Source organism: Mesoplodon bidens, assembly GCF_964165515.1.
Source record: "Mesoplodon bidens genome assembly, chromosome: 1".
In the NCBI taxonomy this organism is placed as follows: Eukaryota; Metazoa; Chordata; class Mammalia; order Artiodactyla; family Ziphiidae; genus Mesoplodon; species Mesoplodon bidens.
This window is the reverse complement of record NC_138176.1, coordinates 76,523,370-76,546,844: the sequence shown is the minus strand read 5'-3', so window position 1 is coordinate 76,546,844 and position 23,475 is coordinate 76,523,370. Positions and strand designations below refer to the sequence as shown.

Below are 23,475 nucleotides of genomic sequence, written 5' to 3'. Positions count from 1 at the left end.
CCTATTTGTAGCATGTAATTTAAGAAATATAATTAGATGGTTTAATGTAAAATCAGAACTGAAATCAAAATTTTGTTTTAAAACTGAAAGTTTTAAATAAATATCCGTGTACTTGACTCCTAGATAGACACGCTGTCAAGGAAACCCTAAGCTTTAATAAATGAAAAGCTAAAGTAAGAGGATAGTTACTTTAAATATAACTGTAAAGAAGATTATTACTGATTTCCAAACCTGCTTGCTAGTTGATATTTTGTTACTGCTTAATAAATTTTTCCAAAATCGGAGAATAATCCACATAAACTAAATACACAAAAATCTCATGATTACAGGGAATGAATACCACTGAAATGCTTAAAAAATAGAGCACTCCAAAATCTCTACTTGACAGATACACTTCTATGTAATCTCCGCACCAATCTGAGGCATTCTTTTACCTTTTTACATATGAAAAAAATACTGTAACTGAGCAGGATTTAAAAAATAACATAAAATTCATTTTAAAGCTAGATTTTCTTTCCATTTTTTCTTTCCCCTCACTTAGAATGTCCCTTTAATTTGCAATCAACAAAAATAGGACTTTTTTTTTTTTTTTTTTTTACAAACCATGAAGAGATAACACCAGGATCCTAGTAAAAATGTCCATAGTCCAGTCATTATTTTGCTGCATAATAAAAAAGGCAAAGGAGGAAGACAACACATAAGAAATGCCATGGTGACCACTGCCATGTGCCCTTTAGTTCCCACCTATCCCAGAGCTTTGTGTTCTCACTAGGAAATAAAGACTGTCCTCTTCACACCTCTCTGCAGACAGACCTCGGTTTGAATCTCCGCTCTGCTACTTAGGAGTTGTGTGACCAGAGACAAATGTTATTGTACACGTTCAGATCGTAGTCAACTCATCTGCAAAATGGAGCCAATTATCTCTGCCTTGCAGGATTGTTGAGAAGAACAAATTGAGATAAAAACATGTTCTCAATGTTAGTAATGACATCTAATTTTTTTTGAGAGATTTTACCATTTGCCTGACACTATTCTAAGCTCTTTACGAAGAATACCTTCAATCCTCAAAACGACCATATGTAATTGTTACTGTTATTATTCCTCATTTACAGATGAGTAAATTGAGACTCAATGAGTTTAAGAAACTTGTCTAAGGTCACAAAGCTAATAAGTGACAAAGTCAGGATTTGAATTTAGAAGAAAAGACACAAAACCCCACAGCTTTTAGCTCTTTAGTGCTGCAGCTGGCACACAGTAAGTACTCAAAAATGTTAGGTATTATTAAAATCTAAATGCTGTGAGTTAAGAATTTAGGGATTTTTAATCTGTAATATATTCAAGAAAAAAGTAGTTAAATAAGACAAGGTGATAGGAGAAAAGCCATTAATGCTAAATCTTTTTGATTTTCCAATTTTTTTTTCTGTCTAAGGAAAAGGGGTTTTCAACCACTGCACCTAATTGTAAGCAGAAAAAAAATGGGGGTAATTTAGGCTGACAAATAACATTACGCAAAATAACACATTTTTGAAATGTGTAAAATAAGGATCATGAGATTAAAAAGTGAGACATATGTAGGATCTGAATAATATATACATTAAATAATAATAATAATTCAGGACCTGGGAGCAATGACCCATCATTAGCAATGACCACACATTACGATCACATCTTGGTTTCTAAAACACCCTTCTCTACTATAGGCACCAGGACTAAAGGAAATGGTTTGTCCCAGGCTTGCAGCAGCCCAAATACAAGATGAGCTAGGAACATCTTATCGAGGACTTAAGGTACTTAAAATAAGTGCTTAAAGATTCATGGGAACATTTAAAAAAGACAGTTTGAAGGAGCTGCTATTGGCCAGGACAAGTTGCTATCAAAATAATTAATGACAGTAATGGATTACTACCCACTGAATAAAATAAGAATCCATGAGTCAATATGAACCCAAAGAAATCAACAAGGGAGAAGAGAAAGCTCTTCTTCACAATGAAACCTCAACTCATAAATATAGAAGGAATGTTGGAACTAGAAAATCACCAATGAATGTTAAAACTAATGAGTGACGGTTTAAAAAAAAAGAACAAGAAATTTACGTAGTGTCATAGAATTTCCCCACAAATTACTTATTAATTTCAATGGAAAAAAGAAGTACCTTTACAGTTGAGAAACCTGGCAGACACCATCTTAATCAAGTGGTCAAAGTTAACATCATCAATATGGGGATAAATCAACAACATGTGCCTCGGACACAATGTACTGAGAATACAACATTACTTCAGTGGTAATCTTGCCAAAAAAGTGCATGATTTGAATCTAATCACAAGTACACACCAGATAACCCCAAACTGAGGGACATTCTACAAAATAACTGGCCTCTATTATTCAAAAATGTCAAAGTCAAGAAAGAGAAAGAAAGGTTAAGGGACTGTTCTAGGTTGAAGGAATCTAAACAGAAATGACAACTAAATTCAGTGCATGACCCTGGGTCATGGAAACAGCTATAAATGATCTTACTGAGACAACTGTTGAGATTTGACTATGGACTGTGTAACAGATATTACTGCAACAGTGCTCAATTTCTTGACAACTGTATTGTGTTTATGTTATGTAAGGCATTGTCCTTACAGTCAGGAAATACATACTGGAGTATTTAGAGGTAAAGGTTCAGGATATCTCCACCTTCAAATGACGTAGGAAAAAATGTTTATAGAGAGAAGCAAATGTGGCAAAAATGGTATAAAGTGTATACGGTAGTTTCTTTCACTCTTCTATAAGATTGAAATTATATAAAATAAAATTACCCCAAATTCAGAAAGATAAATGGGTATGTAGATTTTTAAGGTAAGAAAAATTACTCTCCATCTGGAACCCTCTATTTTCAACCCACCACCTCAAATCATGCATAAGGATTTGAATATTTAAAAAATGCAAAGGAAGTGGAAACTTTTAGTTAAGCGGATTGTTTACAGAGCAAATCCTTCCACGCAATTATAAAGATAACAGAAAGAGAATCATGGTCATGTATAATAACCTGAAAGATCATCACTTATTGGTTCAGTCAGACTATTAGAATTAATGGACGAACTGAATAGCTTAATACTCAACAGTTATACTTATCAAAGGCAGAAAAAGATATTAAACAGCCTGCAACACATAATCGCATGCACAGTTTCTTCATCTAGCATGATGTGAACTACTACTTCATGAAGCAGGAAAATAACTAAAAATTTGGGGTCTTCTAAATATATGACAGGAAAGGCCACAAGGACTTCAGAGGAGCAATGTCCTATTTCTCTTTCACTTTTATAAAGTCCACATGATTCATTTTGATTAGACTAAAGTAGCATGCAAAGCAGAAAATAAAACATTACTAAAAGGAATCCTAAAAGGGTGCTACAGCAATCATCAGCCAAAAGCTTCAGTCAGGACTCATTCTTTTGCATGTGGCATGAGAGAAAATGCACTTCGGAAAGAAGAAAGCACTCTATCATCATGAAAAATGCATTGTTACTTACAAAATGGTAGAGAGGTCCAAAGGAGAAAACACAAAACAAATAAACATGCAAAACACCTCATTTCGAGTGACCCAACCTTCTATAGCTGAAACCAAGCTATTGAGCTAAATCTGCAAAGACACATTTTTTAAGGACTAGTAAGACTGTGGACATAAAAAGAAAACTCGAGTAGGAAAAGATCAAGAACTGGTGTAAAGCTAAAGCAGACCTGCTTCCTCATCCTCCTCCTCCTCTTCCTCATCATCGGAAGTGGATGACAAGGGAGTTGGTGCGGAGCTAGCTTGATTATTAACATATTCACCATACTGCATGCCTGTAAAGTGGAAAGCACAAACACAAGAGTCAAACCAACAGGAAAGATGAGAAATAAAATTCTGACATTGCATTAAAAGTGAGAAAGAACTCTGACATTCCGAAGAACATCCCAGCATGCATATTAATATCAGCTAATTTATTATCAAAACTGAAACAAACCGTTAGAAAATCTCTGCGAAGCAGTTTAGTAAAAGCAGCTTTAATATGAACTAATTGGTTTAAGTGTAAAAAAAGAAAGTACCATGTCTGACACTGTTAATACTTAGGAAACTGCACTGATATTCTCTGAACGTTTTACTGAGCTCTATACATGTTTACCTTCTTTGAGCTTGGGGCCCTTGTGGTATACTTCCTTTGGGACTGTGTATTCTTGGTGAGCAGTGATCATTTCTACTGAAATGAATTTATACAGCACACAACACACGTACAGATATACCTGGTACCTTCCTTTTGCTAATGCCACCCTGCTGGTAACTCAGTTCTCATAACGGAAAAAGAGTGAGTTAAGGAAAAGAACTGTATTGAGCATAGTTCTCTGCTCAGAGTAGACGCTCAAAAAAAAGGCTTATTAACTGTGGCCCTACAAGTGAGACAATTACAGAAAAGTAAATTTTCTGAGATGGCCAATCATCTCAGCATCAGACTAATGCCTACATGTGAGTCTGAAGTAGGTGAATGAGACTAGTCCTCAGTGTGAGATACAGCAAGAGAAAGCAGAGTCTGTGGAAAAGGCACAACAACTGGTAACTGTATAGTACTTTCCTTTAAAAAAAAAAGTTGATTGCATATTTTTATTATTTGATTAATCTAGCAAAAGATTTTCAAGAACACTTCACAATATTGGAAGCACAATGAAGCCCTGCCTCACCGAAAAAATCATGTGGTAGACCTCTGATGCTCTCTTCATTGTTTTTTTCAGATGACCTCTTTTGTTTTTTGGTTTTTTTGTTTGTTTGTTTTTGTTTTTTTGCGGTAAGTGGGCCTCTCACTGTTGTGGCCTCTCCCGTTGCAGAGCACAGGCTCCGGACGCACCGGCTCAGCGGCCATGGCTCACGGGCCCAGCCGCTCCGCGGCATGTGGGATCTTCCCGGACCGGGGCACGAACCCGTATCCCCTGCATCGGCAGGCGGACTCTCAACCACTGCGCCACCAGGGAAGCCCTCAGATGACCTTTTAAATTAGCATGGAGAAACATAACTCATGCCTATCATAAGAAAAAAGCTATTAAAGAGTGAAATCTGAACTTAGAAGAGAGCAAAGGTTAAACTGTATATGAATGAAGCTTTGACCCTCATGACTAAAGAAGTCATAGAAGAATCTGCTAGCTTTGCTGAAACATGTTTTAAATACAGATAAAATGGCAGTTATCACAAATTCATCTGAGAAAGTAAAAATCAATGTAAAATAAGTTCAGGCAACACAAAAAATAAACTTGGTACCTTGAAAGACCAAATTCAGAGTGGCATGTTCCTCTAATAAAGGCCTAGTTAAAATGAAAATTTGACTAATATTAGACCTTAGGTTAAATATACTAAGAAGTTTATAACAGACATGAGTTAACAGTAAAAAGATTTTATAGAAAAGAAATTCTTCAATTTAAGAACTTCTTTAAAAACGAAGTACTTTCCCAAAATGTCAATTAGCATTGCACTTTAAAAAGTACACATGTATGTATGTATATAATAAGCAGAAATAAGAGAAAGAAGAAAAAAAAGAAATTACATTTACTGTGCTAAGAGAGGCCAAAAACCAGGAAGAAAATCCATTCTTTTCATGACTGAATCATTCTGTAGACTGCTGACTCTAACTAATCAAAGAAGCCAAAGCATAGGGCAAACCTATATGTATTGTAAGACAAATATTTTCCTCTCTTTTTCCAGATTTACTGAATAAAAACAGATATCACATATTATTGGAAAAATATCCAATGCTTAATTGGAAGCAAATGAGATGGCTATCCAATGATTAAAGAAAAATTTATAGAGCAACTACTTAATGCACTGGAACAAACCTATAAATAAGAACAGAGTAATATTATTTATTACAATATCATTTTAGATTATACAGTGGTTGCCAACGTACTGTATATTAACAGAATGTCACACAACATACTTAATTTTACTGTCCTAAAAAAAAGATGCAATCCTTTTTGAGAAGTGCCGGAGATCAAAGTATCAAGATTTAAGCTCTTCCCAACTGCGACTCCATATTTAAGGCTCAGAATTTAGCCTTCCTTTGCTCGTTTAAGTAAACTTTGTTAAAAGCTTGGGAATACTAACAGCAGAAGGATGTGATATTTTAGTTAATCCACAGAAGAATGGTAAGAGCTCCAGAATAACAATCAATTCATATTTAAATGCCCTGCTCTAGGTTGTATACAGCACACTGTCAAAATGTCCTGGGGTACCTCCCACCCCAGCCATCACCACCAAACAAGGAAGGAATGCCACACCCCCAATTCATTCTGTCTTAAGCAGAGCTTCCAAGATATGAATCTAGAAAACCAAGAGGCGGGACGCTATTTCACAGACTGAATGACATGATGAAGAGCCTGTTACTGACAGGGTCCCAATATTTTCAAAAAGACATTCTGTTTAAACTACCCATCATTAAAGTACCTTCAGGCCAAATTCTCCAGGAGAGTTGGAGTTGCTTAATAAAAGGCATCTTTACCATTCCCTAGATACAGTTACACTGGGAATAAATAAAACTAGTCTTAAGAGAAAACAAATCCCTTGTGGAGGTTAGCTTTTTTAAATTCAAGAGTTCAGACTTGAGCAACTGTTACCTTTCCTAATCTGGTCTTCTAAATAGGTACACACACTAGAAGACTTTGCAAGGGTTCCCACGAAAGAAGGCTTTTAAGGGAATCACTCTCCACAGTACTCTCTTTCCTATATCTTATCCACCTAAGAAAGTACCTGTGTTAAGAACAGACTTTTTCTCACTTTACAAAGGAAAACACATTACCTTAACTTATCCTAAATCTTACTAGGAAAGCTTCCTCCTTCTTTAAATGATTGATCAAGGCACCCTAAATCTACAGACTATCTTTTACCTTGCCATACATGCTGCAGTTAAAAATGAAACATATTAGAAATAGGGTTGGCTTTATTAACTCAGAAAGTGAAAAGTAGGGTGGCGGCAGTAATGATAAATTTATTTAATGATTCTGCATATGTGAAGGCCCCAACCACTACTGCCAAAGAATCCATTGCTTTTGAAAGAGTCACATGAGAACAAAGCAAACACAGTAAGAAATACTGAACAGACAAGCAGCAGGACATTATGGATAAAGATGGGGTCTCTGGGTTCAATTCCAGGTAATACCACTTACTAGCTGTGTGTCCTTGGGCAAAATTACTAACCTCTCTGTTCTTCATTTATATCATCTGTAAGGTGGGGTAATAACTACCTCAAACAGCTGCTGGGAGGATTAAATGAATTAATATATTTTAAATCTTATTAGAATGGTGCCTGAAATATAGTAAATACTATACAAGTATTCACTACTATTACTATTGAAATTTAAAACCATGTTTTTGTATCTATTTAATTAAAAACAATTATTTTCAACTATTCTTAATACTTATCCCTAGGACAAGTCATTAGTTAGAAAAGGAACCTTCTACCAACCTGAATAATACTCTTAGTAATGCTAGTTCTTTTAAAAATAAGTAGAAAATTTTCTAGGACTACCAGTCTTTTTCAAGAGACACTGGATAAAACTCATAGGTAAAAATTCTACATGTTTCTTTCAGAAGCTATGAGATGTTCAATAAAGTACTTTACAACCTATTTTATCATAAAATATTAATAATGGTTATAATCATTTCATATCCCCTTATACTTTATACAGTACTTAATGCTTTCTACCTCCTTTTAACCAAAAAACAAAAAACAAAAAACAAAAATTTACTAGCAGGTAAACCTATTAGTACTTAGTAGTATATATATATATGTGTATATATATATATATAATAAAATACATGGGAACATTTTTATCATGATGTATGATGAAATTAAGAGTTATTTCTAATTTTTATGCTTGATTCCTATTTAAATACTAAAAAAAGCCAAATAACAGAGTTTGATACACACTATGCATATATTTACCACAGGAATACAATGCTTTTTAATATAATCCTTGCTTCACAAATAGCCTAGTATTAGGTACATATTACAATGCTTTATTTCAAATTTGGCAATGAGAAACAGCATATTGACTCACTGCCTAGTTTTTATAACCTATACTATAAAAAAGAATAATCTTTGACATTTAAATTTGATTGCTCTTAGTAATTTGGCTTAGGATACGTAGGATGAAATTTATTTCTGAGCGGAGTTTATGATACCCCTTGAAACTTAAGGAACACATTTCTTTGAATTAAAAAATTAAATCAGGCTTTTTGAAAAAGAATAAAATTTGTGTCACTGGTTTGAAAATGAGGACTGCCTTTGCCAATTAGGTTATATGGAGATGCCATCCATGAGATAAATGACTTACGTCACAGCTTGAAGTTTTTGATAAAAATACATTAAAGTATGTGATATTATACTGGCAATGATATAACAAAATTCATAATATTTTGAATAATTGCTAACTCAGTAAAACAAACACTGGGTTTGGAAGCAGAAGATCTGCACTGGGTCTTGGTATCCCTTTTGGGGACTTCTATGTCTTTGGGTAAAACACCTAACCTCTCTAAACCTCAGTTTCCTCATCTATAAAATAAAGGTGAAATATGATATGTCTGCTTCACATGATGATCAAGTGAGATAATAAAACTTAAAGGTATTTTAAAATTGTAAACTGCTACATGAAATATTAATGCTACCAATTATCTACAATCTGGAAAATAAAATTCAACCAACAACAATAAAAATTTCTCACATGTAACTCAGAAGGTTAAATAACTTTATAGAACAATATTGCTTTAATAAAACCCTTTCAATACCATTCCTATCTACTTTACATGAACAAAGTTTCTCAGTAATTATATATATGCAAATAAAAACTATGAATGAAATTTTTCTAAAGTTTATCTTATTCTAATAATGAATCAAGCAATTCAGGTACAGAAAGCTACGGTGGGATGGAGGGAAAGCCGTTTATCTCAATGAAAGATGTATTTCCAATAAAAATGTACTTTCCATTAAAAAAATACCAAAATTCACGATGTTTGTGTCGTTTTGACCCACTAGATACTGACAATAATTGTATTGATAGAAAAGTCCAGAAGAAAAAATGTTAATGTTTAGACACTTATGGTTATAGACAATATTTTAAAATTTCAATTATATATAATGTTATTGTAGCAGAAAAGCATGATAGAGTGATAAAAGGGTTTCTAGCTTAAGAATATATTATATTATTACTACATTCAAGGGAAACATTCAAGGGATGTTAAGAAGAAAAAGGAAAAATGTAAACTTTCTAAGTGTTAAAGAAGGGCTAATTTCACTTTTCTTTCTTTTTTTTTTTTTTTTAAACCTTTTGGCCTCACTGCACAGCATGTGGGATCTTAGTTCCCCGACCAGGGATCAAACCTGCGGCCCCTGCACTGGAAGCGCAGAATCTTAACCACTGGACCGCCAGGGAAGTCCCTTTACTATCTTTTAAAGGATGACAGGCTTCATTCCAGTGGATACACAGAAAAACATAACATCTTTTTTGTAAAAGTCAACATACTCAGTATGTTGAAAATTATATAACTGCAAGTATTTAAACTTTTGGTGAAAAATTTTAGATGTCAATCTAAAAATGTTCAAGTAGTTACAGTTTTTTCAAAAAATTTTTCGTAGATAGATATGCAAGCAAAAATTTGAAGCCTCTCCTGTAAAAACCAGTAAAAAATGCTGAGAGAATAGCTCAGAAAGGGTGTCTTTGAAGCTGGGAATGTCAACTGAAAAAAAAAGCACAACCTAAAAGTTGAGAACTGTGTTATTTGGTGGACTTTCTGAGGACTTCAAGCCCGGAAGACAGCCTCTCAGGCAGCTCTGAGGAATGGCTCCGAAGAGGTAAGGGAGGAGCCGGGACATACAGAGGTTTTTGCAACAAAGACCAGGGAGTCGGAACATCAAAAGATAACCATTAATTAAAGAAAACCAGGTATCTCAAGTCAGTGAACTTAGCACTCTTCTGTGTATGGGAAGATGCAAGAGCCTGGGCTCACTGAATTATTCCTTTCATAGGTACCATAGCTCTCTAGGGCGGTGTCCTGTTCTTTCCTATCCTGAGTCTCCTCGGGCGCACTGCTGCGGGGTTGGCTGCAGTGGCTCAGGGCTCGGCAGTTTGTCTCCATCCTGAGTTCCCTCGGGGCTCACCACTGGCAGCAGCTTTGTAGTGGGTTGGTGGCTCAACATTCTCTGCTTTATGGCAGGCAACACTCTTCATTCACAGGAGAAAAAGACTAACCTCTTTTAAGTATCAATACTTTCGTAGCCTTATCAGACACACAGCACGCCCTACACAGCCGTACCCTGCACACAAGGGGCGTCAGTCCTGTAAACTACAGTTTGCACAACGTACATGGGGCCATAACTCATACGCATCTGTGTGTATCCAGATCTACCCAAAGGCAATGAGACCATAAAGTGACCAATCTCCTACTTCAGAAAATGGAACAATAAAAGCTGCAATTCAAAGGTCTTCAGCATTATCTTTCCTAGGTCTTCAGCATTACCTTTCCTGTTACTTATTCAAGGAGTTTACCTTAGGTAAATCAAGAGTTTAACAGCCAACAAAAACAATAATTCAGCCTCATTTATAGAAAGCACAAAATAGAAAGGTTTGAGTTGAAAACCTTTCACTCTGGTGACTTCCCCGGCGGGCCAGTGGTTAAGATGCTGTGCTTCCACTGCAGGGGGCACGCATTCAATCCCTGGTTGGGGAACTAAGATCCCACATGCTGTGTGGTGTGGCCAAAAAAAGAAAGAAAAAAAGAAAAATCTTTCACTCTGCTATTTACTAATTTATAATCTTGGGCAAGTTACCTAATCTTTGTGAATGTCACTTTTCTCACCTGTAAAACCAGGATAATGTCTACCTAGTAGAATTGGTAAGGGGATTAAATGAGATAATAAATATGAAGTATCTGGCACATTGTAACTGCTCAATAAACGATAGTTCCTTCTCTTTTCAAATCTATCTTATTAGTAAGAAAAAGGAAACATAATAATTATAATTATTTAGTGGGAAAGTGGTTTACAAAATGATACAGTAAGATGATAGGATGGTATTTAAACTAAAATGGTCAAAAGAAAAATATAATAGGAAAAAATAAATTAGCGGGGGCAATGTAAAGGGCCAAAACAAGCAGCATATATATCTTAACATCTGGAAGGTAATCATCAATGTAGAGGAAAGACATCACTCATTTAGTTAGGGCTCCTATGTACCCCTAAGTTTCTTCTACTCATGATAAGTAAAACTTTCCTACCAGCCCCTCACTTTGAAAGTAAATGCTTATAATAACTAGATTCTATTCCTAATACACCCACTGGCTTGTTGGGAATCAGTGGACACTCTCTGGTGCTGCAGTTGGTTTTCCTAAAAAAAAATAATAATAATAAGGAAATCTATAATGTATAATCTGATCAAAGGATAGAAAAGCCTCTGTTGACCACAGGAACACTCAGCAGATATAAGCAGTGAGATCAGCCTAAGGATTTATGTTGCTTTTTCCAAGTCTCAGAACATAAGAGAGTTCTTCATACTCAAGGTGAGGGGCCGTCACTACATAGTGAATATAGCCCCTAAAATATTACTAATGATTGTGCTGGAAATACAAACCACGTATTCCTAAAAACAGTTATCTCTCATCATATGAAAAATATAGTATATTAACCTGAAACATCAATAGATTTGGAATTTTAGCCAGACAGAAAACAATCAAGAATACAACCAAAAGAAAAGGCAATGTGGGGAAACGGTCAAAACAACACATTTTAGTCACCTGTCACTTATTTAACACACGGAGAATATTAAACAAGCAAACAAATAAACCATATTCTTTGTCAATGATGCAAGAGTGTGGCTTACAATTTCATTTTCATCCTCTCATTCTCAAAATTGGGTCAAAAGTTACTTTCCATTAATAATAATGACAAGCAAAGAAATCATCAAATAGGATATGGAAATTCACAAAACAAGGAAATCTTGGGTGTTTCATCCCAAAAGAAACTATAATAACCTTTAAAAAATAGGAAATAAATGGCCCATAATGGAGGGATGGAGTAGTAAATTATAATACAATGACACAATGAATTAGCCATGACTATAAAACTGTACAGAGATATATGAAGAACTGCATAATTTAATAAATGTAAAAGCAAGATACAAAATGGTATGTAAACTATGATTGCAATGATATAAGATATATAACAGATTTAACAAAATTCTATAACATAATTATATAAAATCATAAGCAAGAGACTGGAATATATTAAAAATAGTGTTTGAATTGAGATTATAAATTACTTTTTCTCATATTTTCCATAAATTATGCTTAATCAGTTTGACTTTTTAAAATCAGCTATTTGAATTACTGTGTGTGTATACATATGTACAATATATGCAGTATAACAAATTTTTCAAATACCTTTCTGCTGTAATAGCTCTGACGGCCGCGCAACTGAGGCCAAAGGCTCAACTGGGCGACTTGCAGCAGGAGGCGTTCTTGTTGACGAGGCTCCTGACGAAACAGCGGACACTACTGGGCTGGACTTGGGAGGCTGAACATTTTGCATTACAGAACAGGACAAAGTATCTGCAACTGAAGACAAGAAACTATTTCATCCACAGCAGTAAGCTTGAAATATATTAAAATACTAACAAAATACAGCTAATCTGGAGTTCTTGTAAGAAACTTCAGCAGCATCACATTTATCTACTATATCTATATCTAGAAAATAAGGGACCCAAAGAAATGATTTTCAAAAAAAACAAAAAACTTATTCACTAAATGTTTTTAAAAGTCTTTAATGGCAATTTTCCTAAAACATTTCACAAGCTTCCATACCTTCTTAAACAAAATGAACCCCAAACAGCTTTTCTTTACTAACTAATGATCACTATTATTAATACTAATTATTGTACTGTGCAATGGTACCTTAGATAGATAAGATGAACAGAGGTTATTTGCTTCTGCAGTAATGTGATTCATGAATTATACAGATGTTTCTAGTATTAGCTCAGATCCCATTTTGTATTGTAAACTGCCACTTCTCATTTGCTGTTTCTAATCAGATCCCATATCTCACAGGTAACTAAGTAAGGGCCTGACAGTAACATAAGGCTGGACCTCTGGAATAAAGTACATGTGATTCATAGTTGGTCTTTTTGATAGCTCAAACTGCCTGACCTACAGGATCATCTTCAGCCAACCAAGAGATAACTGAAAAACCTATGATGACAACCGAAGTGTCCACTGATGGATGAATGGACTTTAAAAATGTGGTGTATATACATACATATACATGTATGTATGTATGTGTATGCATATATCAATACATGCATGTGTGTATGTGTATATAAACAGACATATATACAATGGATGAATGGATAAAGAAAATGTGGAAATAATATATATATTAATATATATATAAATAATATAATAATAATAATAATAATAATATATATATTAATCAACAGAATGTGGCAGAAGTAATGGTGTAAAAGTCCAAGACCTCAAGTCTCAAGAGGTACTAGAGCTTATGCCTTTCTGCTCTTGAAATGCTGCCCTGAGACCATCATGTAAGGCAGTGGTCCCCAACCTTTTGGCACCAGGGACCGGTTTCGTGGAAGACAATTCTTCCAAGGCCTTGGGTGACGGGGGAATGGTTCAGGTGGTAATGCAAGCAATGGGGAGTGGTGGGGAGCCGCAGATGAAGCTTCACTCGCTTGCCTGCCACTCTCCTCCTGCTGTGTGGCCCGGTTCCTAACAGGCCGCGGACCAGTACCAGTACGCAGCCCGGGGGGTTGGGGACCCCTGATGTAAGGAAGCTAATCTAATCACGTGGAGAAAAACCTAGGTGCCCCACTGAATGGTGCGCACAAACTGCTAGACATATGAGTGAAGTCTACGATCCTCCAGCCCAGCCAACTCTCCAGCTAAATGAAGTCACATGAGTCCAAGAAAACCGGCAGAGGAACTGTCCATACAACCCACAGAACTATGAAAAATAATAAATAATTTTTGTTTTAAACCAGCATTAGATAACTGGTGAAATCATTAAAAATGCTAAAGTAACAGAGCGATGAATATATTTAACAATACAAAGTAAAAATTAAGATATAATCACCTAAAATTGAGTGATAAAAAAAGGAAAGGGGTGTGGAAGACAGTAAATATATTAACTTTACCTTTGCTCATAATAAGAAACTAAAAGACACTGTCTAAAAATATAGAAGATATTTCTGCCTCTGGTAATGATGATCTAGGTAATTAGTATCAAATCTTCTACTAAAGGTAACTTTAAAAACTATACTTAAAAAGATCTTCTTAAAATAATCAAAGATCTAACATGATATTAATGAATCTCTGGGTGAAAATCTTTAAGAAATTGAAAACTCAGAGAAATAAGCCTAACACTCAGAGATGCTTTCACCTTGTGGTTATCTGTTGCAAACCTGATCTGCTGTTTCCTGTAGCCTTGCAGAGCATGGGAAACAAGACATCTCCCACAGCACACCCAAGATGGGGCACCTGATTCAGCACCCCATACCTCCACTTTTAGGATAGTATCTGAAGGGTTATAACCTCGGGCTAAGGATAAGCCAGGAAGCTAAGCCTTACAAAAGCCAGGAGCTTTGATTCAGAACATCTGCACAGTCCAGTACATCTAGACACTTGGACTTGGATGAATGTGATCACAGGCTGGTAGTACCTGGAGGAAACTGGCAGAAGGAAATATAAATCCTCTCTGGAGAACAATTCCATCATCCTAGGCCTCAAATTATTCCCACAAGTAATTTTTCAAAAACAATTCCAAGCACAAAGTCGAAGATAAGTAGTTCAGGTTTGAACACGGCCCTCTGTGTTCTCCAGTCTCCAGCCTGATACATGGCATCAGCCTCCTTACAGTCCTTCAATAGTCTGCCAGTGCTTGAGGGTGAAGACAAAACATCTTACCCTGAAAACTTCTTAACATGGTCAACGAGGCCCTGAATGATCCTGAGTTCCCAGCCTCCTCCTGGCCCATGGTTCTCCTCTAGCTTCACTGGTCTTTCAGTCCCTTGAACTTGCCATGCTCTCTCCCATTAACGGGGAATACACTTGCTCCCCCTTAGATGCAATAAACTTTTTTCTTTAATAAAATAATTGATACAAATAAAAGGTGATACATATATGTGTATGTATTTATAAAATCATAATAAAGAAATACTCATGAACTCAGCATCCAACTGTGAAAATAAAACATTTCCAATACTGTTGAAGCTCCTGGTGTACTCCTCACGGAAGGTATTCTCTTGCCTCCCTTCTGAACTGTGTTCCTTATTCTCTTGCTTTTGTTATTAGTTTACCACACAAATAAGTATCCCTAAACATTATTTTTGCTTGTTTTTTTAACTTTATAACAATAGCATACTGCATATATTCTTCCATGAATCCTGTTACATTTCTGGGATTCATTTGTGTTAATGAGTATAGCTCTATTTCATCATTTTCACTGCTGGTCAGTAGCCCACTGGAAGGATATACTTTATCCATTCTATCATAAATGGACTTTTGGGTTCTAATTTTTTGTTTTCACATACAGTACTACAGGAATATTCATGAACATGTCCCTGGTACACATGTGCTAGTTTCTCTGGGGTGGAGCTTCTCAATGTGTGTGCCACAGCTCAAAAGTGTGTATGTAGTTGTACAGCAAGGGATGAGGATCCCCTCAGCCCTGGGGGGCCTGTGGGAAGTGAGTTCCTTGGCCTGGGGAACAGACTAGACCCTTTAGCTCAGAATCCGCCCCGCAGAATGTTATTTTCTACAAGTACTACACATTTAAAACAGGAAGTGGTGCTGTAGGGCCCTCTTATTCAAAGTGTACTCTATGGGCTAGCAACACTTTATACAGAAACTTGATAAAATCCTTAGGCCAGGCAATACTAGACCTGGTGGATCAGAACCTCCATTTTAACAAGGTCCCGGGTGATTCATACAAAGTATGAGAAGGACTTCCTTAGAGTACACAGAAGTGGGATAGCTGTGTTTTAGGGTGTGGTTATCTTCAATCCCACTAATGCCAAATTTCCCTAAAATGCTGAACCAATAGGTCCTTCTACTAACACTGTCTAAGATTTTCCTGTTATTCCACATCCTTGCCATCCCTTGGTATAGTCGGTCTTTCAAAGTTTTACCATCCTGCTGCTAGGTATAAGTAGATATCCCATTCTAGTTTTAAGTTGCTTTTCCCTGATTATTAATGAGACTGAGTATGTTTTCCTTTCATCTGTGAAATGCCTGTTCATGTATTTTTTTCTTGGGTTGCTGGTCTTCTCCTTATTGATCTTATGTGTTATTTGTATATTCTGGATAAAATACTATAAAATTTTTTTTCTCCCGTTTCATGGCTTGTCCTTTTGTTCTCTTTATGTTGCCTTTAAATGAAAAAACGTTCTTAATTAGATGATAGTAAACCTTATCATGTTTATTCTTTATGGCTAGCTAGCACTGTGTGTGGTGTCCTTAAGAAATCTTTCCCAACTCCAAGGTTCTTCCGTATTTTCTCTGAAAAGTTTTAAAGTTTTGCCTTTTTGCATTTAAATATTTATTTCATCTGTAATTTATTTTACACATGGAGAATTCATTCTTCAGATTGCAGCTCACATATCAGAGATCAGGGAAAACTTCCTGAGTACTCTATACCTAGAGTACTCTCACCAAGCACCATACATCTCTGCTTCATGATACTTAAATAATAGTAGCAATTTTACATTTATTTGTGTTTATTTGGATAATGTTTGCCTCCCCAAGAAGATCACAAACTTCATGAAGGTAAGGATCAAGTCTTTCTACTTGCTATTTTATCTCCCAGCACTAAAATAAACACCTGTCACATAGCTGGCTTTCAAGTATTTGTCAAATAAATGGAGACAAGTTCCACAAATATGAAGGACCACAGAAAAATGCCAGCCAAAAACAACAACAACAAAACTACCCCTTTCACAAAGAGAATTTGACAGATGAAACATGGTATACTTAGAGACAGAACCTACAATTCAAAAATAAATCATTTGTCTGTTTATCTATTTATTTATTTATTGGCATTAAGGTAGTTCCCCTGTTAGTTTTTAGTAGCTCCTTAGTAACTGTACATAAACCCTTTTGAAACTAGGAAGATTAAGCAAATTCTCAACTAATAGCACCATTACCCACTCAAGTTGTTCAAACTAGAAAATTTAAGTCAACTTTTATTATTCCTTTTCCTTCATAAACCTTATCAATGAATTCTTGAAATCATCTCTTGCAATCTGTCTTCTGTATAAATAAATCTCAACCTATGTCAGCATCCTTCATCTAGATAATTGTAGTAATTCCTTCCTAGCTGGTCTTCCTGTCTCCAAGTTCTTCCTCCTCCAGTCCACCTACCACATTGCTCACAGAAGAAAGATCTGAAACGCAAATCTGATAGCGTCACCCCCTTGCTTAAAAATTTCTGATGGCTGCTGATTACATACAGGACCAAGCTTATGTTTTTCCTTCAAGTCTTTTCCTCTCACCTTTCCAATGCCATAGCCCAGGAGAAACTGGGAAACTGAGATACAGAAAAGGGACAACTGATAAAGTCAACTTTTGAAGGAAGTGGTCACAAAGATGGACATCTCATCTTCTGAGCTTGAAGAAGGAGTAAATATAGAACAATTTACAGGTGGAAGGTATAAATTTGAGTACAGATGATAAGGTTCAAGAGTAGCTTTGGAAAAGCTGAAGGAGTATGAGTGTGAGGGAGCATAATTATCACTACCACACAACTCTGCAATCTCATCACACGTTTCCAAAGCTGAAAATAATCTCTTAACTGTACTATTTGTACCTCCAATGTAGTTTTCTAACTTATTTCTAACTTGTATTTCTTTATCCAGATAGTCACCTCCTATAGGGATCTATTTTGCTTTTCCTCAGGCACATCACCACCCCGAGATGATAGATGTATATTAACTTATCAGTGGTTATACCTTAGTGTCATGTGTGTTGTGGATTTTTATATAAGGATTATATAAATGTTTATTATTTTTTTATAAGTAGATTTTTAAGTGTTTTTTAATAAAATTGTACTCAGTACTATTCTATAATATGCTGTCAAGATGTGATCCTTACTGAAGTTGTATTACTCAGCCAACTTCATCTCAAACTAAGAAAGAGCTTCTGAACCTCGAGAAATTTACCTACAGTGACAGTTTAAAAAAATTTAATGGTATAATGACACCTTTTAAACACCAGCCAAAATTTCACTCTAAGTTAACAACTAAACATAGTCCCCAAAACATATACATCACTATGTTTTTAATAAAGTAACCTGAAATTCTAGTGCTGAATTGTACTAACATGCTTTTCTAAAATAAAGAGGCAAATGGACTTCCCTGGCTGTGCAGTGGTTAAGAATCCGCCCGCCAATGCAGCTGACACGGGTTTGAGCCCTGGTCTGGTAAGATCCCACATGCCGCAGAGCAACTAAGCCCATGTGCCACAACTACTGAGCCTGCGCTCTAGAGCCTGTGAGCCACAACTACTGAGCCCGTGTACCCTACAGCCTGCGCACCGCAACTACTGAGCCCGCGTGCTGCAACTGTTGAAGCCTGAGTGCCTAGAGCCCATGCTCCGCAACAAGAGAAGCCACTGCAATGAGAAGCCCACGCACTACAACGAAGGGTAGCCCCTGCTCGCCGCAACTAGAGAAAGCCCGCGTGCAGCAAGGAAGACACAACGTAGTCAAATAAATGGAATTAAAAAATAATAAAATATAGGCAAATGAGATAACATTTACATGTCTCTTTTATTCTATGTTTCTGAATATGAACTCATCAACTGCCTAAAAGTAACAGCATGTATCAATCACTGTGTTTTTGATAATCACTTAAGTCAGGTTTATGCTTTTGGATCTCAACCCTTCACAAATTGCTTAAGAATTTTTACTATACTACCTAAAAATGAAACTAATATAACAAGGTAATAAAAATGCAATCATTCTTGTCAATTACTAAAAGATTGATTTTCATACAAAACTATGGTTAATACCTAAGATTCTCATTTTAATATGACAATATAATTTAAGAATGTCCAAACCAATTAAATTGCTTGTCTTTCTAGAACATTAAAATCAGTATACCCATGGTTCCCAAACCTTGTAATTAGGTACCCAAGTTGCCCTCGCAACAAACTCACAGAGTTCCTAGGCATGTTTTAAATTTTCAAGAGAAACACAGTGACATCTGTCAAAAAACCTTGTGAACTATTAATACTAAGTAGCTTGAGGCACTGGAAAAAATACTGAGAAACATCAGCTGAGAAAGTTTAGGAACTTCTGTAATACTTAAAGTACATTTTAAAAGTAACCTCTTTATTTCTTTTGAAATGGTGACGAGTATGGGTCATATTAACCTGAGATACACTTAATTTGTCAACTTCTGAACTACAATTAAAAAGTCATTTACCAATCTAAAGAGAAAAAATGAAGAAACCCACTTCTTAACAAATGAACTTCTAAAATTATATTTACTATGCCTTTCACAGTATAGTATCACAATTAAAAGAATGGAAATATACCCCCTTCTCTCTGCCTAACGGCCTAATTACTACTTATTCAAATAGAAGGTAATTTTGTAATTATTCTTACCCCTTATTCAACATTTTCTTCAACGACAGGCCCTTCCGCACAGGTATTCTATTCCTTAGCCAAGTGGCCCTACATTTCCCTGATCCTACATCTCAGCATAAATTAGTTCTATTCAGTCCCATCTCAGAATAAGACAGGAATTACCTGAATTTCTTATTTTTTTGTCACGAAAGTCACAAAATCCTTAAGTCAGAGGGACCTTAGGATAAGGTGATGTGTAAAAGGACTGCTGAAAGAAGAAAGAAAGAAAACAGAATTTCTAGGGGACAGAAAACCCTGGTTCTGAGAAGGGTAGAGTGAGAGTCAGAAGAAACTGAGCTTCAGGACAAGCTCTGTTTCTAACATTAATGACTACAGGCTTTCCTCGTTTGTTAAACAAAAGGACTACATACACTAGAATATGGATCTGTTACCAGACATCACTCATGATCAATCAGAAATACAGATTCCCAAGGGAATTCCCTGGTGGTCCAGTGGTTAGGACTCTGCTCTTTCACTGCTGAGGGCCCGGGTTCCATCCCTGGTCAAGGAACTAAGATCCCACAAATTGCGCGCCAAAGACTACCCTGGAGATTCTATTCTAGCTCAGTAAGTTGGGTTTCAAGATCACAATCTGTGCAAGGGATTCTGGTGCACAGCCACATTTGGGAATTGTGATAGATGCTTCAAGTTGACTTACCTAAAATCCAGTTAATGCTAAACCCCTTCTTTCTTGCCTGCCTCTACCATGAAGGCTACAAAGCTAAATATTCATTTTCTAGCCTTCCCTTAAATTAGAGATGGTCTTTTAAAACAGCTATGGCAAATGATATGTAAAATGAAATGGGGTCAATGCCACGACCCCATCTTCTTTCCTCTCTCTTCTTTCTGCTTTTAACTTTGACTTGCTGTCTACAGGTACAGAAATTATCTTGTTTCTATAAATCAACATACTAAGGATGGCAGAGTGGAAAGGGAGAAAAGACACTGAGGACATCTAGATCTACTGCATCTGCCTAGACTTCTTGTTATGTGAGAAAAATACCACTTTTGTTTAAACCACTATTAGTTGCTTGTAGGCCAAAGTGTTTCTAAACAACATAGCAACGAAAGAATAGATGATCTCAAATGCACACTTCAGATCTAATATTCTAAAGTTCTAACTTTAAATAATCTAACTGTCCAGGGAATGATACTTTTCTACAACATCCTTGACCTATGGCTATCTAGACTCTGATACACAATCCAAAGACATCATTCAGAAAACTATCACAGCTTTAACAATTCCCATCCTTTACATACCTTTTCATTCAGTTCAAGAGCAGATTTTGTTAAGTTCAAGTTCACAAGTTGAATTAAAGTGAATATATCCTATGCAAACCCCACACTAAAAAACTACATACCTTGCATACATAATTTTTAAACAAATACATTTCACCACATCTTGGTTTAGGAAGGTAAGAAAAACTAATTACAAGGGTATTCTTCATGTATCTTTCTCCATCTTCCCTGTCCTTCATCCTAACGTACCAATCTGGGGCTGAGAAAACATCAACTTTAATGTATAGGAAATATATCTTCTGTGAAAGTCGCTAATAGGGGTTCACCTAGAGAAACCAGTGTGGTATTGCAGGCCATCATTTTTTCTATAGTGAAGAGGGCTGTGGCTGGAATAGTAACTGTCCCAAGGTTGAACTAATATAAAAAAGGAAGTATTAACTACCAAAGCATATCCCCAAATAGACCCTTCCATTTTGCCTTATTCCTAACTCACATTAAAGACAACTACTGCAGAGGCATGAAAACACAGCAACAAATACCAACTGAGATCCCAATCATGGCAAGGAACCATGCTATACAAGTCAGATGGTTGGGGGGCTAATTGTGAATAGATGAAGGGGAAGGGTTCAAGAAGATGCTGCAAAATTCCACTATAAATAAAGCAAATAAATTGCAAAGGTGAGCTAATTTCCAATTTTTCTATTAGGCAGTATCATCTTTAACCTTCATGCAGTAAAATTCAGATTGGAAATGCACTGATTTTCAACCATGCTTTGGTGAACTTTTCATTCAACCTACCAGGATTTGCTGGGTTGTTGGCTGTAGCCATGGAGGTGTGGTTTTGGATTAGATTGTCTTGGGTTGACGGATGGCCTGAAGCTGACCACGCAAAAGTATTGTATCCTGAAAGACTCTGCTGCTGGTGGTACTGTTGTGATGGTGGAGGTGGAAGTGGTGATGGATGGCTGATAGCTGTATTTTGACCAGAAAATGAATTATCTCTAATTGGCCTGACAGTCGGAGCATTCTGCGAGGTGAACATTTGCTGCCCATATGGATCACCAGCAGGTAGAGAGGGATATGAAACACTAGGATACGCAGCATTAGAAACAGTTGACAAAGCATAGTGACCGCAAGTAGAGGGAAATCCCTGAGCAGCAACAGAAGAATTGTCAGAGTACATGGCTGGACTATTGTAATGATTCACAAAAGAGGAGTATGGCTGGGAGGCACTCGTATGCAAATGTGATACTGATGACCCGGCACCTTGGAATGATCCCAGAGTGGATCCCACGACATGAGGGGCAGGAGGAACGCTGCCATACATCTGCTGTGCTCCTGGTTGTTGGCTTGCTGTGTTAGGAGTCACCACATTCTGTGTTGGTACCCTATAGGGACCAGAGTAGTAATCATCACACTGGCTATCCAATGGCAATGAGGTCATTTTCCCAGGTCCTTGAGAGTAATGTCCTGAGGCAGCAATGTAGCTTTGAGGATGCAATCCATACCCAGATGGAACTTGCATTTGATTCTGTGCCGGACCTGGAAAAAAAAAAAGAGCAAATATTTACAAGAATTAGTAAGAAGGCAACTAACTTTTAAGCACAGTTCCCATCTAAATGTTGCCCTAATTTACCTCTTCATAATCCCAAATTGTTACAAGAGATTATACTCTGATAGACCCACTGTGATAGCCTCCAAGATAGCCCCCAATGACCCCCACCCCCTGGTACTGACCCCCTCCCACAATACCAGGACTGGACTGTGTGACCAACAGCATATAGCAGAGGTAATGATATATCGCTCCAAAGATCTGCCCAGTCTTGGGCGCTGGCACTCTCTTAGATCACTCACTCAGTGTGGAAGAACAAAGCTGTCAAGTTGTGAAGAGCCCTCTGGAGAAACCCATGCAGTGAGGAACCGAATTCTCCTGACCAACAGCCAGAGAGAAACTGAGGTCTGCCAACAATCACAGGAGTGAGCCTGGAAGCAGATCCTTCATACCAAGTAGAGTCTCTCTCTTTTTTTTTTTTAATTGAGGCAAATTTATATAACATACACTCAACCATTTTAAAAGGTACAATTCAGTGGCATTTAGTACATTCATGCTCTTGTGCAACCATCACCTCTAATTTCAAAACACTTTCATCACCCTGAAAGGAAACCCGTCCCCATTAAGCAGTTGTTCCTCACTCCTCCCTGCCCCCAGGTCCTGGCAGCTACTAATCTGCTTTCCATCTTTGTGGATTTACCTATTTTGAGTATTTCATATAAATAGAATCACCCAGTATATGACCTTTTGTGTTTGGCTTCTTTCACTTGGCATAATGCTTTCAGGGTCATCCACATTGTAGCCTGTATCCGACCTTCATTCCTTTTTATGGCTGAGTCACATTCCATTGTATGGACAGACCACGATTTGCTTCTCCATTTCTCAGTTGGTGGGCATTTGGCTGTGGTGATAGTGCTGCCAAGGAGTAACTGGATATTAAACTTCCTACGTTACTTTTTTTTTTAACATCTTTATTGGAGTATAATTGCTTTACAATGT

General features: G+C 36.6%; 1 protein-coding gene across 4 annotated transcripts in view; it reads right to left on the bottom strand.

The window, feature by feature from the left end:
* Positions 1–23,475, bottom strand: part of SEC24B (SEC24 homolog B, COPII coat complex component) — a 92,758-nt gene that overhangs the window by 48,576 nt on the left and 20,707 nt on the right. For 2 of the 4 annotated variants that reach the window (XM_081225487.1, XM_081225488.1), the window contains exons 2-4: positions 21,723–22,466; positions 12,434–12,607; positions 3,724–3,828 (exon numbers count right to left, since the gene is read on the bottom strand). In XM_081225487.1, coding sequence (XP_081081613.1) covers positions 3,724–3,828; positions 12,434–12,607; positions 21,723–22,466 — 1,023 coding nt within the window. The remainder of the gene's footprint in view (positions 1–3,723; positions 3,829–12,433; positions 12,608–21,722; positions 22,467–23,475) is intronic. The other 2 variants (XM_081225489.1, XM_081225490.1) reach the window with 1 other exon arrangement.